The sequence below is a fragment of the Meriones unguiculatus genome, chromosome 3, assembly GCF_030254825.1.
Source record: "Meriones unguiculatus strain TT.TT164.6M chromosome 3, Bangor_MerUng_6.1, whole genome shotgun sequence".
Classification (NCBI taxonomy): domain Eukaryota; kingdom Metazoa; phylum Chordata; class Mammalia; order Rodentia; family Muridae; genus Meriones; species Meriones unguiculatus.
Genome location: NC_083351.1, coordinates 163,764,042 through 163,779,246, shown reverse-complemented (window position 1 = coordinate 163,779,246; position 15,205 = coordinate 163,764,042). Strand labels below are relative to the sequence as shown.

At 36.8% G+C, this 15,205-nt stretch overlaps 1 protein-coding gene across 7 annotated transcripts in view; it reads left to right on the top strand.

Moving 5' to 3' along the window:
- Ankrd17 (ankyrin repeat domain 17) overlaps positions 1–15,205 on the top strand; it is a 131,885-nt gene that overhangs the window by 67,224 nt on the left and 49,456 nt on the right. For 4 of the 7 annotated variants that reach the window (XM_060380916.1, XM_060380915.1, XM_060380917.1 and 1 more), the window contains exons 7-15: positions 2,701–2,795; positions 5,309–5,546; positions 6,844–7,035; positions 7,693–7,802; positions 9,143–9,230; positions 11,340–11,467; positions 11,682–11,825; positions 12,172–12,274; positions 13,702–14,454. In XM_060380916.1, the coding sequence (XP_060236899.1) occupies positions 2,701–2,795; positions 5,309–5,546; positions 6,844–7,035; positions 7,693–7,802; positions 9,143–9,230; positions 11,340–11,467; positions 11,682–11,825; positions 12,172–12,274; positions 13,702–14,454 (1,851 nt within the window). The remainder of the gene's footprint in view (positions 1–2,700; positions 2,796–5,308; positions 5,547–6,843; positions 7,036–7,692; positions 7,803–9,142; positions 9,231–11,339; positions 11,468–11,681; positions 11,826–12,171; positions 12,275–13,701; positions 14,455–15,205) is intronic. The other 3 variants (XM_060380920.1, XM_060380919.1, XM_060380921.1) reach the window with 1 other exon arrangement.

Below are 15,205 nucleotides of genomic sequence, written 5' to 3'. Positions count from 1 at the left end.
CATCCACCATGACCAAGTCGGCTTCATCCCAGGCATGCAGGGGTGGTTCAATGTATGCTAATCCGTCAATGTAATCCACCATAAAAAGAAACTGAAGGAGAAAAAAGCCACATGATGATCTCCTTAGATGTCGAAAGAGCATTTGACAAAATCCAACACCCATTCATGTTTAAAGTCTTAGAGAGATCAGGGATACAAGGCACATACCTAAACATAGTAAAGACAATATACAGCAAGCCTATAGCCAACATCAAATTAAGTGGAGAGAAATCCCACTGAAATCGGGGACAAGGCAAGGCTGCCCACTCCATATCTCTTCAACATAAAATCAGTTTTTAAGTTAACAGTATTATAATGGTGTTAGTAACGATAAATAAGTTCGTTTAAAATGTTTTATAATTTATATTTAGTACTATATAGTCTCAACAGTTGTAAATATTTTCTGTAAAAGTGACAATCCAGTTCTTTTATCAAAGTAGGCTGATAATTTTAATGTGATTTTGCTATAAAAGTTTTGTGTATTGGAAGCTTTTTACCTTTCTACCTTTTTAGCATGTGCAAGAAGGCACATAATTAAGTACCAACTAATCTGAAAATACTAGTAATACAGAATATGGGTTTTTAGCTGGGCCAGATATGCCCACCTATAAGAAATCAATATTAAAGAGTTTTTAAGAGCCAGAGAGTCGCATTTTTTTATACTCCACAGGCATGACAAATGTGTGGATATAAAGTGAGTCTGTCTCCTGCCTTCCTGATCTTCTTTCCTTCCTTCCTTCCTTCCTTCCTTCCTTCCTTCCTTCCTTCCTTCCTTCCTCCCTCCCTCCCTCCCTCCCTCCCTCCCTCCCTCCCTCTTAAAAATGAGCCATGCAGCTTTGTGTCAGTATACCATGCCATATTTACTTCATAGAACGCCATTCATGGGGCTGGAGAGAGGCCTTAGAGGTTGACAGCACTAGCTGTTCTTCCAAAGGTCCTGAGTTCAATAACCACAACCATCTATAATGAGATCTGGTATATTCTTCTAGTATGCAGGCTTACGCAGACAGAATACTGTATAAATAAGAAATATATTTATCTTTTAAAAAATGCCATTCAGTGTTGATCTAAAATATTAAAAAGATTTGCAAGTGCAGGTGCAAAATTTAAGGAGGCACTCAGTCACAGGTTTACTCCTTACCCATAAGACTATAAATATAAAGGAGCACCAGCTTAAGTTTCACTCTCTTCTTTTACTCAGCCTAGGTTTTTTTTTTTTTTAAATGCTTAAGAGTGGGCATGAACTTGTATTGTCTTTAGAGCTGATTTCTTTAAAAACACAACCCAATATTGTCTAGCTATGTAAATGGCTAAGATTTATCTATGCTAGTAGATTTTCATGTGGAGACCACAGTGAAGTCAGTTACTTTCCTACCCTCTGTTACAGCCCGACACAGGAGCTAGTCTTTATTAAGGAATAGAGGAGTTAGTTAAGATTTTCAAAGTTTCTGGGTGGATTTATGCACATTTGAATTCAGAAATGGTTCCATTACTTTTTTTTGCATTACTTAGTCCTAGCTGGCCAGAGCACTTTTTGATGAGACTGCTTGTGCAGGTCTTGTCTCTTTCTTTTGTTTGTAGCCTACTCTGTCTTCTAGAAGTGACATCTAAGGTTGGGTTTGTAAGGGTTAATTAGACACTAGTTAGAGAATTAAGCTAGTGGTGCTCATCTTGAATATGTACACGGGTCAGTGAACTCTGTTAGCTTCTTCTGTTTCTAGTGGGATTTCCTGGGCATTGGTTTGGTACCAAGATGGAAAAGGTATAGAAGTCAGAGAGAGTGAACATTGATAGGAGAATAACAAAAGTGGAAAGGGTGATGAGTAGTCAGCTAAATCAAGATGTTGATCCTGTATGTGTTCTAGCTTTTTGTAACTCATTTCATATTTCTTTCTTATATACTATCCAAAGTACTATTTATGTATACTTGAACTTCCACTTTTAGTCACTTCTTGAACTAACACATGATATATTGAAACTGTCTGTTTCTATCATAGGTATTTTCAAGTAAAAAAAATGCATATAGATTATTTTAGCAATGTTTTCATGAATGCAGTTTAAAATTTATAAATAGGATTCCTGCTGAAAAGTTTGTGTTACTTACTGTGAGTTTAAGCACTTGGTCTCATAGAGGTAATAGCTTGAATAATTTTCATCCCAGGTTACTATCTCTTGAAAAATATATGTACACTGTGACTAATGAGGTGACTCTGCAGCTTAGAATGATTGCTTTTGCAGAGGACCTGAATTCAGTTTATAAGCACCCACATGGAAGCTCACAACTCCTGCTCTGGGGGTTGGGGGAGGCAGTCTGACAGCCTTTTCTGGTCTTTAGAGGCACTTCACACATAATTAAGAATAACAGAAATCGTGCCTTGTGTGGTGGAACACAAGGTGGATCTGTGAGTTTGTGGCCAGCCTGGTCTACGAGTCCAGGACAGCCAGCGCTCTTTCACACAGAGAAACCTCGTCTCGCAAAACCAAAAAAGCAAAAGTAAGTAACAGAAATCTAAAAATAATAAGCATATCATGTGGTTGAGGTTCATAGATTTACAGAAAGACCATTTGAGATGTTGGGACATGCCCAAAAAATATCAATCACTTTGATTTTAAGAACAAATTTTGAAAATAAATAAATAATCTAACACAATTTTGATTTAGGACATCTAGAGATGGTGCGATTTCTTTTGGAAGCAGGCGCTGATCAAGAGCATAAAACAGATGAAATGCATACTGCTTTAATGGAGGCTTGCATGGTAAGAAAAATGCGTGTATGAAGTATATTTTCATTTTAGGTGGGTAGAGGTAGAGCCATTGTAAACTAACCTTTTCCTTTTGCAAAGTTTTATTTTACTTTATTGTGGAACACAACTTAGCTGTACTTGATGGTGATCACATGTAATCCAAGCAGTTTGGAAGTTGAAACAGGAATACTGCTGGTAGCTTGAGACAAGATTGTAACTGCCAGATTTTTGGTGATGCATGCCTTTAATGCCAGCACTGAGGATGTGCAGACAGTGGATCCTGAGTTTCAGGACAGCCTGGTCTACATAGTGAGTTTCAGGACAACCAGAGCTGTGTAGAGAACACTCAGACAGTATAGCTCACAACTGCTTATAACTTCCTACAGAGGACCTGACATTTTTTTTTTCTGGTGTTTGTGGGCATCTACATGCACACGGTACGTTTAAAAGCAGCAAAAGCACATGCTCACACACACACACACACCACACACACAGATCTTTAAAAACAAAAGAAAGAATTGTATTTTAGAGTTTGTCCTCTAAAATGAACTATACTAATACTTTCTATATTTTGTAGGTTATAATTTATAACCTACAAAAAAAGAGATATCTGAAAAACACTGTAGGATTTATGAAAAATGAAAGACAGTTGTCATTTAGTATTTGACATATATTGTTTTCTTTATTGGCAGCCCTGCATTTGCTTTAATGAGTTTCTCTTTTAAATGTGCATAAATTTGTTTGGAGCTTTTGAGTATCTTGTCTGTAAAATGCTTGCTCTTTTTCTGGTGTACTTATGAGGATTAAATGAGACCCTCACACAGCAATAATATTGACAGTTTGAGCAATCTCTCTTATACAGAAATTCAGTCATTATTACTACCTTATACCATGCAAATACCCTGTATTTATAAACATAATTTAAGGAGTAATGTTCTAGTAAATAGAAATGATGTTGGACTGAATATTATTTTTTGCTGTATAATTATTACAGTGGCATTATTTAACCCGCTATCACAAATGTAAAGGCACAGACAGCTGTAAGATTTTATAATTGTCTGTTTACCTTGAGCTGGGCAAATATTTTTATCTCTATAACCTCACCGCCTACCTCCCAGCCCCGATCCAATGCCATCCTCCTTAACCATTCTCATCTGGGCTATCTTCCATGTATAATCTTATAGAAATGCTTGTATTCTTTATCTGGAACTTTTCACACCATTATTGGAGTCTCACATGGTTTCTTCTCCATGCTAACTCATCGTGGCATCCTCCTCCTTTCTCTCTATCCGGACTATGTTTTCCTCCGGTGATTCTTCTCTTCCCAAAGGCTGGGAACCTTAGCCCATTCTGCCTTGCCCAGGTTTTAGGCCTTTAATCAACCAATCAGGTATCATGTCTTAGGTTTACAAATCAAGGATAGGTGTATTCAGGTAGTAATCGATCTTGAGAGCCAGTAATTAACATCAAAATAAAGTATCATACCAACCTTCAACATAGGAATTTTCTGTATGTATATGTACTAGTAATTTTATAGATAATTGCAAATAGTTGCGCTTGGAGCACTGGTACTCATTCTCAATAAATAATATGGATGGATGCATAGGTGGGTGGATGGATGTCAGTAATACCAGTTCTTGGTTGCCAGAAATGATAGATAGATAGACAGACAGACAGACAGATAGGCCTGTAATCCCAGTTCTTGGTCTCAGTAAATAATAAGTGGGTGGTGGGTGCATGTAACTAAAATTTACATGAATAGAAGCCAGGCATGTGGAGATCTTGCTAAAAACTTGATGCTCTTAAATGAACTTTGATTTCACTTTATGGGATGCATTTCACAGTCGCAGAAACAGCAATGTTACCATGGAAATAAGACATCAGAGTTCTCTGGTATGTTTTGTTCTTAGGTTAGAGTGGACATGACTTTCAGAGCAAGGTGAAATACATATGAGGAAGTATATGAAGGGTTAAACATTATTAAAAGAAATTCTTGAGTAGTTGCATGGAATAAGTAATGACTTTTTTTTGTTTTCTCACTTCATTTTAAATGATGAACAACAAAGAAAACAGTGTATACATTGTGTTTCTTTAACACATGATACATTTTTTTTCACCACTGTTGTAGAAAGTTTTCTGTGAAGTCAAAAGTTTGCTCACTCTTAAGATCTTAGGAAAAATTTGCTTTCCTCTATCTGAGCTTTGTTACTTACCATTTAAATGTTCACCATGCTCTGCTGGTACTCTTTGGCATTAGGATTTTGTCAGTTCATTTATTGGCCATTTCTTTCTTGATTATAGGCTCCATTCTTCTCTGTTTGCTTTAAGCCCTCAAGCTCTTATTTCCAAATATGTTTGATAAAAGAGTACTGTCAAAACATAATATATGTTTACTAAAGTGTCAGATGTAGATTTATTGTCTTAGTAAATGTCAGCAAACTTGAGTGTATGATCATTGAGACTTTTTTTTTTCAATTTGAAATTTTTATGGTGCTGACTGAATTTCTTCAATTGCTCTTAAATAGGATGGCCATGTTGAAGTAGCTCGGTTGCTTCTGGACAGTGGTGCTCAGGTGAACATGCCAGCTGATTCATTTGAGTCACCATTGACTTTAGCTGCATGTGGGGGACATGTGGAACTGGCAGCCTTACTTATTGAAAGAGGAGCTAGTCTGGAAGAGGTCAATGATGAAGGTTATACTCCTTTGATGGAGGCAGCGCGAGAAGGACATGAGGAAATGGTGGCGTTACTTCTAGGACAAGGTAAGCGCATTTAGGAAATACTACACCATAAATCTGTAGAGCACATGTCTTTGTTAAGACTGGTTTTCAGCATTTCACCTAAGATGATTTACATGGAGCTTTTGCTCTCAAATGTCTTATCTTGTCTGCTGTAAAATGGCTCACATACCCTTTGAACAGAATGAAGTAGAATTTTCTTTGTGCAGAACTGTTAATGTCATACGCCGTGCAAAAATAAAACAAAGAAAAATAAGGTTCATGTGAACATTTTTCTGAAGGTAATAGTGTAACAATTCTCTTAAGCTTGATATAGTGAGGGAATTGTTTGGAGGTACTACCCACTCATAAATAAATGTGTGATGGAACTAGTGCCTGATGGAGTAACAAGGAAAACATTGCTGTGAAGGTTTACTTGATCAAAGTGTGTAGCAGGCCAAGTGAAGACACACTTGTGCTAACAAGTCTGAGGCCAACCAGGGTACACGTGGAAAAACATACGGAGAAAACCAAAGAGCACACAAAACCAACAGAAGAAAGGAGGATACACATCACACTGTTGAGCTCATACCGTAGGAACTTCTTGGAGAGTGAAGAGATCTAGTCGTTTAAAAGTCTGACTTTAGATTATAATCTCCCATTTAAAAAAATGGGAGTTATTTACATTGCATGGCAATTTTGTTACTTTAGGTAGTTTTTTTTTCTGTGGGAGTTACCCAGGGAGACCTAAAACAGTGCTTGTCATATGTTGCCTATTAAAATCAGAATCAGCTGGTGATGGTGATAGTAACGATGATAATCTTGTTGCCTACTGCAAGTAAATTAAGTGAATTAACCTCAGCATATACAGCTTTATGTAAAGTGGTGCTAAAAGTAAAACCAACATAAGGCCTCAGAAATATGCTGCTCAGAGTGGTACTTCCTCAATATTCCCATGGACAGGGGTTTCGTGTCTGTCCAACAACACACCGTTGTCTAATAGGTGAGGCCGGGGATTCATTCTCCAGCACTGCCCCTGCCCTAAATGTACTTTTGAATATTGTCTGGGAAATAGTAACAGCTTATTAAATGTTAGCTACTGTCATAAGTACCTTTATCATCCATTTTGAATCTTTATAAAAGGGAATTTGGTAATTTTAAACAATTCCAGCTGCATATATCAAATACAGACTTATGAATGGTTTTTTCCCCTTTTACATTTGACTGCCAGGAATAGGGAAGAGATAGTTCTATTTGCTTTAGATATAGTTCATTAGAAAACAGGTTTTGTTTGTATCTGAGTAAATTCATGAACTTCCTTTAAGTAGAATCTTTATTTTAGGAGCAAATATCAATGCACAGACAGAAGAAACTCAAGAAACCGCCTTGACCCTGGCTTGCTGTGGAGGCTTTCTGGAAGTGGCAGACTTTCTGATTAAGGCTGGAGCTGATATAGAACTAGGGTGTTCTACTCCTCTGATGGAAGCTGCTCAAGAGGGCCATTTGGAGTTAGTTAAATACTTACTAGCTGCAGGTATGGAATTTTGCATTTGAGCATATTGATGTAAATAAGCACCACACAGTACAAATGTCTTTATGCTGTTACAGTGCATAGAATATGTGCTGACAAGATAGGATATGCTTTGTGTATGTTCTGAATAATTTACTTGTCATAGGAGTTACATGCAGTTTTAACTTCAAGTACTTTTACTCATTTTTTTTTTTTCCCAAAAATTACTTCATGTATTTGTGTATGCACCATGTCACCATGCATAAGTTGAAAAGTAAAGGATAAGCTGGGCTTGGTGGCCCAAGCCTGTGATCCCAGCACTCTGGGAGGCAGAGGCAGGTGTATCTCTGTGAGTTAGAGGCCAGCATGGTCTACAAAGCCAGTCCAGGACAGCCAAGGCTACACAGAGAAACCCAGTCTTGAAAAAAATCAAAGAGGTGGGGCATAGAAGACAACGTGTGGGAGCCTGCTTTCTCTTTCCGCGTGTGGTTTTGGGTCAGGCTGGGTGGCAAGTAATTTTATCTGTTGAGCAATGTCTTGCAGACTTCCTCCACACTCTCAAGAGGCTGTCAAAGTGCTCAGTCTAGAAATGGATATGGATATTCTGTCTGATTTATGAGCTATGTGCTATCATGTTCATTTTAAAAAATGGTTTTAACTAATCATTTGTAACTGTTGCAGGAGCTAATGTTCATGCAACAACAGCAACAGGAGACACAGCTTTAACATATGCCTGTGAAAATGGCCATACAGATGTAGCAGATGTCTTACTTCAGGCAGGTGCAGATCTGGTAAGCTTTGTCACTTAAATCTTTATTTGTAAAAATAAGACAGGAGTTAAAGCGTTCTAGCACATTTCTTTGTACTTGGGTCTGAACAAGGAAGATGCCTAAGAACTTAAGGTCAACCTAGGCTACTTTCGTTCAAGGCCTCCCTGGAGTACATAGTTAGACCCTGCCTCACCAAACAAAGCCAAGAAATCTGTTCAGAGGTATATTTCCTCTAACTTCATTAGCTTTTTTCTTGCTATTGTGTAAAATCATGTAGTCAGATTATTTTTTTTACATTCTTTCATTTTTATTCTTATTTTTGTAGTATTATCCAGTTCACTAATCTCATCACTTTACAAAGAAAAGTTTTCTGCTAGAGGTGGTACTACAAACTAAACAATGCAAATGGGGCTTATAAGCATTTCTTTGTAGGTTGGGGAAAATTTTCCCTCTGTCTTTTGAGTATTATTAATAAAAGTCTTAAAACAATTAATAATCTCGTTCCACAAGCAGTACATAAGTTAGTTAGGAGGGTAAATAGTTAAGTGCATTCTGTGCCGGTTATTAAGAAATGTCATAGGGATCATACAGAAAGCAAGCAAGGTTAAAAGATGTAATTAGTCATTTGTGGTAGTTTTGCTGGGTGGAGTTTGGCAAGGGAGGCCAGGAAATGTGACAAAAGAGATGCATAATAGAAAGAATTGCTGGAGTGGTCTTGAGAGTTTGAAAGGGATGCAGTATCTATGGAAGGAAGAGCGCTCAGAGGCAGGAGGTCAGTGGAGCCTCAAATACAGAGGGAGTTTTGAGGCTAGCCTGTGTTACATGAGACTCCCAGAAAATAATATAGGTTTGTGGAGAGGGTGCCTAGATTATAAGCCTAGCATTCAGAAGATTGAAGTAGGAGTATCACTATTGTGTGCAAACCTGACATATGTAGTAGGATCTTGCCATTAAAGGAAGCTGGTTGACCATCGGCCTCTGTTCAAGTTCTACAACTATGTTGTGGAGAAAGGAGAAATTTCTAGCTGTTATTCGGTGAGAGTGTCATTTCAGTGTTGTTCTTTTGAAGCTGGAGTCTCTCTCTCTTGCACTTGTAACAATTGTTGTAGCTATCTGATAAGTAGGATTACAGGTGTGTGTAATTACTTACTTCTGTTTCAAATTAGTACCATAAAATATTCTAATTTAAAGTATCTTTTTCTTAGTTTGTTCATTATGTGATATTTAATATATTTGGGTTCAAAAGTACGATCAGTTTTCCTCTTGATTTTCATGAAAGAGTAATTAACTATTCCCTTTAGTTACACAACTGTGTTTTGTTTTATTTTGGTTTGGTTTTTTATGTTTTTCTTTTAAAACAGGAACATGAATCAGAAGGTGGAAGAACTCCTTTAATGAAAGCTGCAAGAGCTGGTCATGTCTGCACAGTTCAGTTCTTAATTAGTAAAGGTAAGTGATGTAGAAGAATTGCTTTGCTTTTCTTGAACTGTCTACCTGGTACTATGCTAAGGCATTTTGACATTGAAGGCTAAAAGCCATTTGTGGTTATTATATGGCACAGAAGGGATGTTCTTAACATGTTTATAACAGTTATGAACTACTATTAGACGAGCTAGCCCTCTGTGGAGAAACACTTCTGAAAACATTCTTCAGGGTGAAAGAGCGTATATTTAAATTTTATACTCTGCATAATACATTAATTTTTTCAAACACAAGTTTTTTGTTTTGCCACAGAAAAACTTGGGCAAACACTTTTCCTACTCTTATGTCATCTGTTTTTTAAAAGATAGATGATTTTAAATGAAAGAAATGCTTAGAATTAAAATGTGATACATGTCTAAGAGATTTGAAAATTTGCATTCATAGTCAATAATTCTCTTGGATTTTTTAAAATTAATATTACTAATTTTTTTTCAAGACAGGGTTTTTCTTTGTAGCTTTTGTTGTCCTCAAAGTCACTTGGTAGACCAGGATGGCCTTGAACTCACAGAGATCCACCTGTGCCTGCCTCCCAAGTGCTGGGATTAAAAAGGCATGCGTGTTCACTGTCCGGCTCTTGAATTCTTTACTGGCCAAATAAACACATATAAACTGATTTCTCAACATTTAGTACAGAAGCTCTGTAAAAATTGTTTCTCAAGAATTAATTTTATTCCTTATAGCAGATTAAAATACTTTTAAAGCAAATAGAGATGATTAATAAGTGAAGGGTTATGTATAGTTATAAAATCTTTCTTTGTTCAATACAAAAATACTAAAAAAATCAGACTTAAAACTTTATAGAAAAATTTCAAATTTCTAGACTATTTCAGGAATTTTTATGTACAAATTGGTGACATATACACATAGTGGTATTCTCAAAAATGGAATTATCTCTATAATTATGCTTTCTTTGATTGATGTTTAATTAATTGGATTCCACTTTTCTTCCTGAAATTTCCAGGTGGCACATACCCAGCACAGTAATCCAAATCAGGGATGTAGTGATAGCTGAGGGGATAAGTTTACGTGCTTGCTTTCCTGTAGTACTTCCTAAAGAGGGGAAGACCAGAGAGAAAACATTCCTAGAGCTTTGTTGTCCTTCTGCGGTTTTTATGTATTTAGCCCAAAGAAGACAATGTTGGGTTTTCTTTTTGAAGATTTTATTTTTATTATATATTAAAACTATGTATATATTTTTGCCTCTGGGTTTGTGTACATGAGAACAGTGCCCACAGATGCCAGAAGAGGGCATCAGGTCCCCCGGGAATGAGAGGCACAGGTCTTGTAGATGCTGGAAAGCAAATTTGGGTTCCCTAGAAGAGACTCAAGTACTTTTAATGATTGAGTGTGAGCTATTTTTCCTATCCATGTCTTTTACCTTTTTAATATAATAATTGCCTTTGGTATATTACAAGCTTGTATTATCTTTACTGGTACATGTTAAAGTATTTATAAGAGAAATGTATCATTTTCATGGGGTTGGTTTTAGAATGATTTTGTATGGGGTGAAAAGAGAATTCTTTTTGAAACACAATCTTGAGTTAGTAAAGTAAGTCATTGGTTATCAGTAGGTAAGGATACTTTCCTCTTAGCCAGGTGAACTGAATTTGATGCTTGGAACTCCACCTTAGACAGAAGATCAACTTACACAAGTTGTCCTATAATGCCAAATGCATGTCATGTCACATACGCACACACTCTCAAAAACACTCACACATGCTTGTGTAAATAAAAACAAAATAATTAGTAAAATTTTACCACAGTAGATGCTTGAAAATTGGGTCAGTGCTTAAGAGCACTTGCTGTTCTTCCAGAAGACTTCTTTTGCTCAGTTTCCAGCACCCACATCAGGTAGCTCACAACTTCCTGAAACTCTGACTTCAGGGGATGCCAAGGTCCTCAGTCTCAAAGGCCATCTGCAAGCACATGGGGCACAGAATCTCATGCAGGCACACACACATACATATATGTGTATATATATATATATATTATGTGTATATATGAATTAAAAATGAATGAATCTTTATAAAATTGTTTTCCCCATCTGCTAATGTGATTTTTTGATGCTTGTTTTAGGAGCAAATGTGAATCGAACCACAGCTAATAATGACCATACTGTACTGTCCCTGGCTTGTGCAGGGGGTCATCTGGCAGTGGTGGAACTGCTTTTGGCTCATGGGGCAGACCCTACTCACCGTTTAAAAGTAGGTAACTCAAGCTATTAGGCAGCATTATGAATTCTTCATCTTGAACATCATAAAATTATCATATATAAGTTGTATTTGTGATGGCATTGTGATGGTATTGCTTATCTGGTTTTAATAGAAAAGTATTCTGTATTAGATACTTCAATGTATCTGAGATCTGATAGCTTTCTTCTGTGTGCTAACTTTTTTCCTTCTGTATTCATTCTTTTAGGATGGCTCAACCATGTTGATAGAAGCAGCAAAAGGTGGCCATACAAGTGTTGTTTGCTATCTTTTAGACTATCCTAATAATCTGCTTGCAGCCCCTCCACCAGATGTCACTCAGCTAACCCCCCCATCCCACGATTTAAATAGGGTAAGATTCAAAATTAAAGCATCTTATATTTCCTTTAGAGTTTAAACAATCTTTATTTAAACTCTCATCTTTGTTCTCTGCATAATTATACCAATGATAATGTACATTTGCTATAACATTTATTTTCTAGGTTGATGGCATTATATCTTACTTTCTTCTTTAATTATTATCAGAATAACAACTGGAATTCATAGCCAGTTTAAAAAAAATTGAATAATGTTAAGGAAAGTAGTTTGATGTAAATTAATCATTATCTGAAATGGCACATTAAGTATGCTTAACAGTTCTGCAAATTATTAAGTGTGATAATGTGTACTAATGAACAACTATCATCTTTTTTTCTTAGGCACCTCGTGTACCAGTTCAAGCACTGCCCATGGTTGTCCCACCTCAGGAGCCCGACAAGCCACCTGCCAATGTTGCTACTACTCTTCCTGTTAGGAATAAAGGTCAGTTATACTTCTAAAGACTATTTCTTACACGTCCAGGTGAAAGTAAGAAAACAAAAACTAGACCTTAAAAATTTATTTTTCACCAACAGTGAATTTACTACGTTGGTATCTTTAATGTTTTTTTTTTTTTTGTTTGTTGTTTGTTTTAAACCAATGAGAAAAACAAGTTTCTGGGAGGGAAGATAGGTGCTAAGAGAAACTCAGAAGAGGGTCAGATGCTCTTTTTGATGGAATTCTGATTATCTATAATTTCCTCTAATGTTAAGCTGGATACAGTTGGATGACATTCTGTTCATTTTTATTATACCTAAGTCTTTGTAGTGATGTGAGACATAAAGATTAAGAAGTTGGATCAAATATTAAATTTAATTTAAAGAACTGGTTTAACCTAGATTTGTATTTAGTATACTTTTTCCTCTACTAATATTCAAAGATACGTAAGACACACTCGTTATTTCTTAGAATTCCAAGGTCCATTTTTTGACTTGTGTATGTCATACTTTGCCTGTTCTTAAGTATGTCCCCAAATATGACACCTACCAGCTTGAATCAGTTTTTCTTTTGAAAAGTTTTACATGAAGAAACTGTGATTTTTGCATCTTGGTTTTGGCTACCTGCATTCTTTTACCAACAAGTATGTTAGGTGTTCCCAGCAGCTCTTTTCAGTCACTACCACCAGCCTATTGTCTTGGCATCCTTTTCGGTTGGTTGCTATACCTGTTAGCCAGACCACTCTATTTACCTGGGCTGTCAGAAGATACAGAGGATGGCGACGTCCAGCGTCTTTTCTTCCAGGGAAACTAAATCCCAGTTCTCTATTGGCTAGGTAGCTGTGTGGATATATGAATTTCTCTCTTTTCTTTGTCAGTCTTGAAGATGGTAGTTCCCAACACAGACATATATTTTAGTTGTATTTTTACTTCTTGGTACATCTCACTGGTTTGGACACTCTTTGTGTGTATGTGTGTGTGTTTTTATAAAAGGCACAGATGTTTATTAAGTGTGGAAAATCTTGACTTAGACATCCAAGTTTTCAGTATCCCTTAATGATTTAGCCTTATTTTTCTGCTCTTATTATGAGTTTTTACATTCTGACCATATGAAATACCTGCACGTAGCCTTAGACTTGACATGAACTGCACCACTTAGGTGTCACAGCTTACATCCATCTATTGTCTAATTTTAGCCTTCTGATATTTATAAAATTCTGAACTTTACTTTCAGAGATTACTCTATGCACATAAAATACATACATTATTTTATGATAGAGAAGGTGGACTTGTGTTTAACTCCTTAAAAGTACATTTCACCTTCATGGATATGATAACTTGGTGCATAACTGTTGGCACTAAACCTCCCAACAGTAACTCTGTAATGAGGATGCCATTCATGTGCACTTCTGAGGGGGTTTCTTTTTCACACAGCTGCTTCTAAACAAAAGTCCAACAGCCATTTGCCAGCAAACAGCCAGGATGTACAGGGTTACATCACCAATCAGTCTCCAGAGAGCATTGTAGAAGAGGCTCAGGGAAAGTTAACAGAACTGGAACAGAGGATAAAAGAAGCCATAGAAAAAAATGCACAGCTGCAGTCCTTGGAGCTGGCTCATGCTGACCAACTTACCAAGGAGAAGATCGAGGAACTGAACAAAACGAGGGAGGAACAAATTCAGAAGAAACAAAAGATTCTGGAGGAACTGCAGAAAGTAGAACGAGAGTTACAACTGAAAACTCAGCAACAGCTTAAAAAACAGTATTTAGAAGTTAAAGCTCAAAGAATTCAACTTCAACAGCAGCAACAACAGTCTTGCCAGCACCTGGGATTACTTACTTCTGTTGGGGTTGGAGAGCAACTTTCCGAGGGCGACTATGCACGCTTACAGCAAGTGGATCCTGTTTTACTTAAAGATGAACCCCAGCAGACTGCTGCTCAGATGGGTTTTGCACCAATCCAGCCTCTGGCGATGCCTCAAGCTTTGCCTCTGGCAGCGGGTCCCTTGCCTCCGGGGTCCATCGCAAATCTTACAGAACTTCAAGGAGTGATAGTTGGACAGCCAGTACTGGGCCAAGCACAGTTGGCAGGGCTGGGGCAAGGAATTCTCACTGAAACACAACAAGGGTTAATGGTAGCCAGCCCTGCTCAGACCCTCAATGACACGCTGGATGACATCATGGCAGGTGGGTTTATATTGTTATGAGCAGGTATCAAATATGATTGCTTAAGGCGAGTAAGAGTGTGCCAGAAGTTTTTTCTTTTTTTTTTTTCTTTCTTTTTTTTTTCTTTTTCTTTTTTTTTTTTTTTAAACTATTACTCAACTTGAGAACTATTTTTGGACCTTGACCCATAATGTCTTTAGAAAAACTAGTGTTAAAAAGATGGCTAAAGTTCAAATTAAAGATTAGTTCATACAATATAAATGACCAAATCTATCTGTCTTAGCTCAGTAGGCTGAGAATCTAGATTTTTTTCATTAGTGGGTTGAGTGTTGGCTTTTACTTTGGTTTTGTTTTTCACTTTAAGTTCAGAACACTGGGATTTGGATTTTGCATTTTTTCTTCTGTCTTCACATTGATAAAAGTTGAAGTATAAAGGTGATAGGGCATATTAAGAATTCTATTTGTGACGAAGAAAATACTTTATATGGTAATGTACCAAACTTTATGGTGGCTATTTAAAAACAAGCAAACAACAATCAAAACAAACCTTGACAACATTAATAAAGTACCAATCAAGTAGAGTCTGATTCTACTGTATGTCAGTGATTTTTTTTTTTTTAATCCCCTGTGAATGTTAATGTATAGTCTGTTTCTGACTGTATTCTGGGAAGGTGTTTCCCTAATAGTATCGTAAATGACGTGTTTTCAGGTGTGTAGCCAGAGAGATTTTCTTCTCTTCTAACAAGGACTGAAACTTAAGTGTTAATGCTGC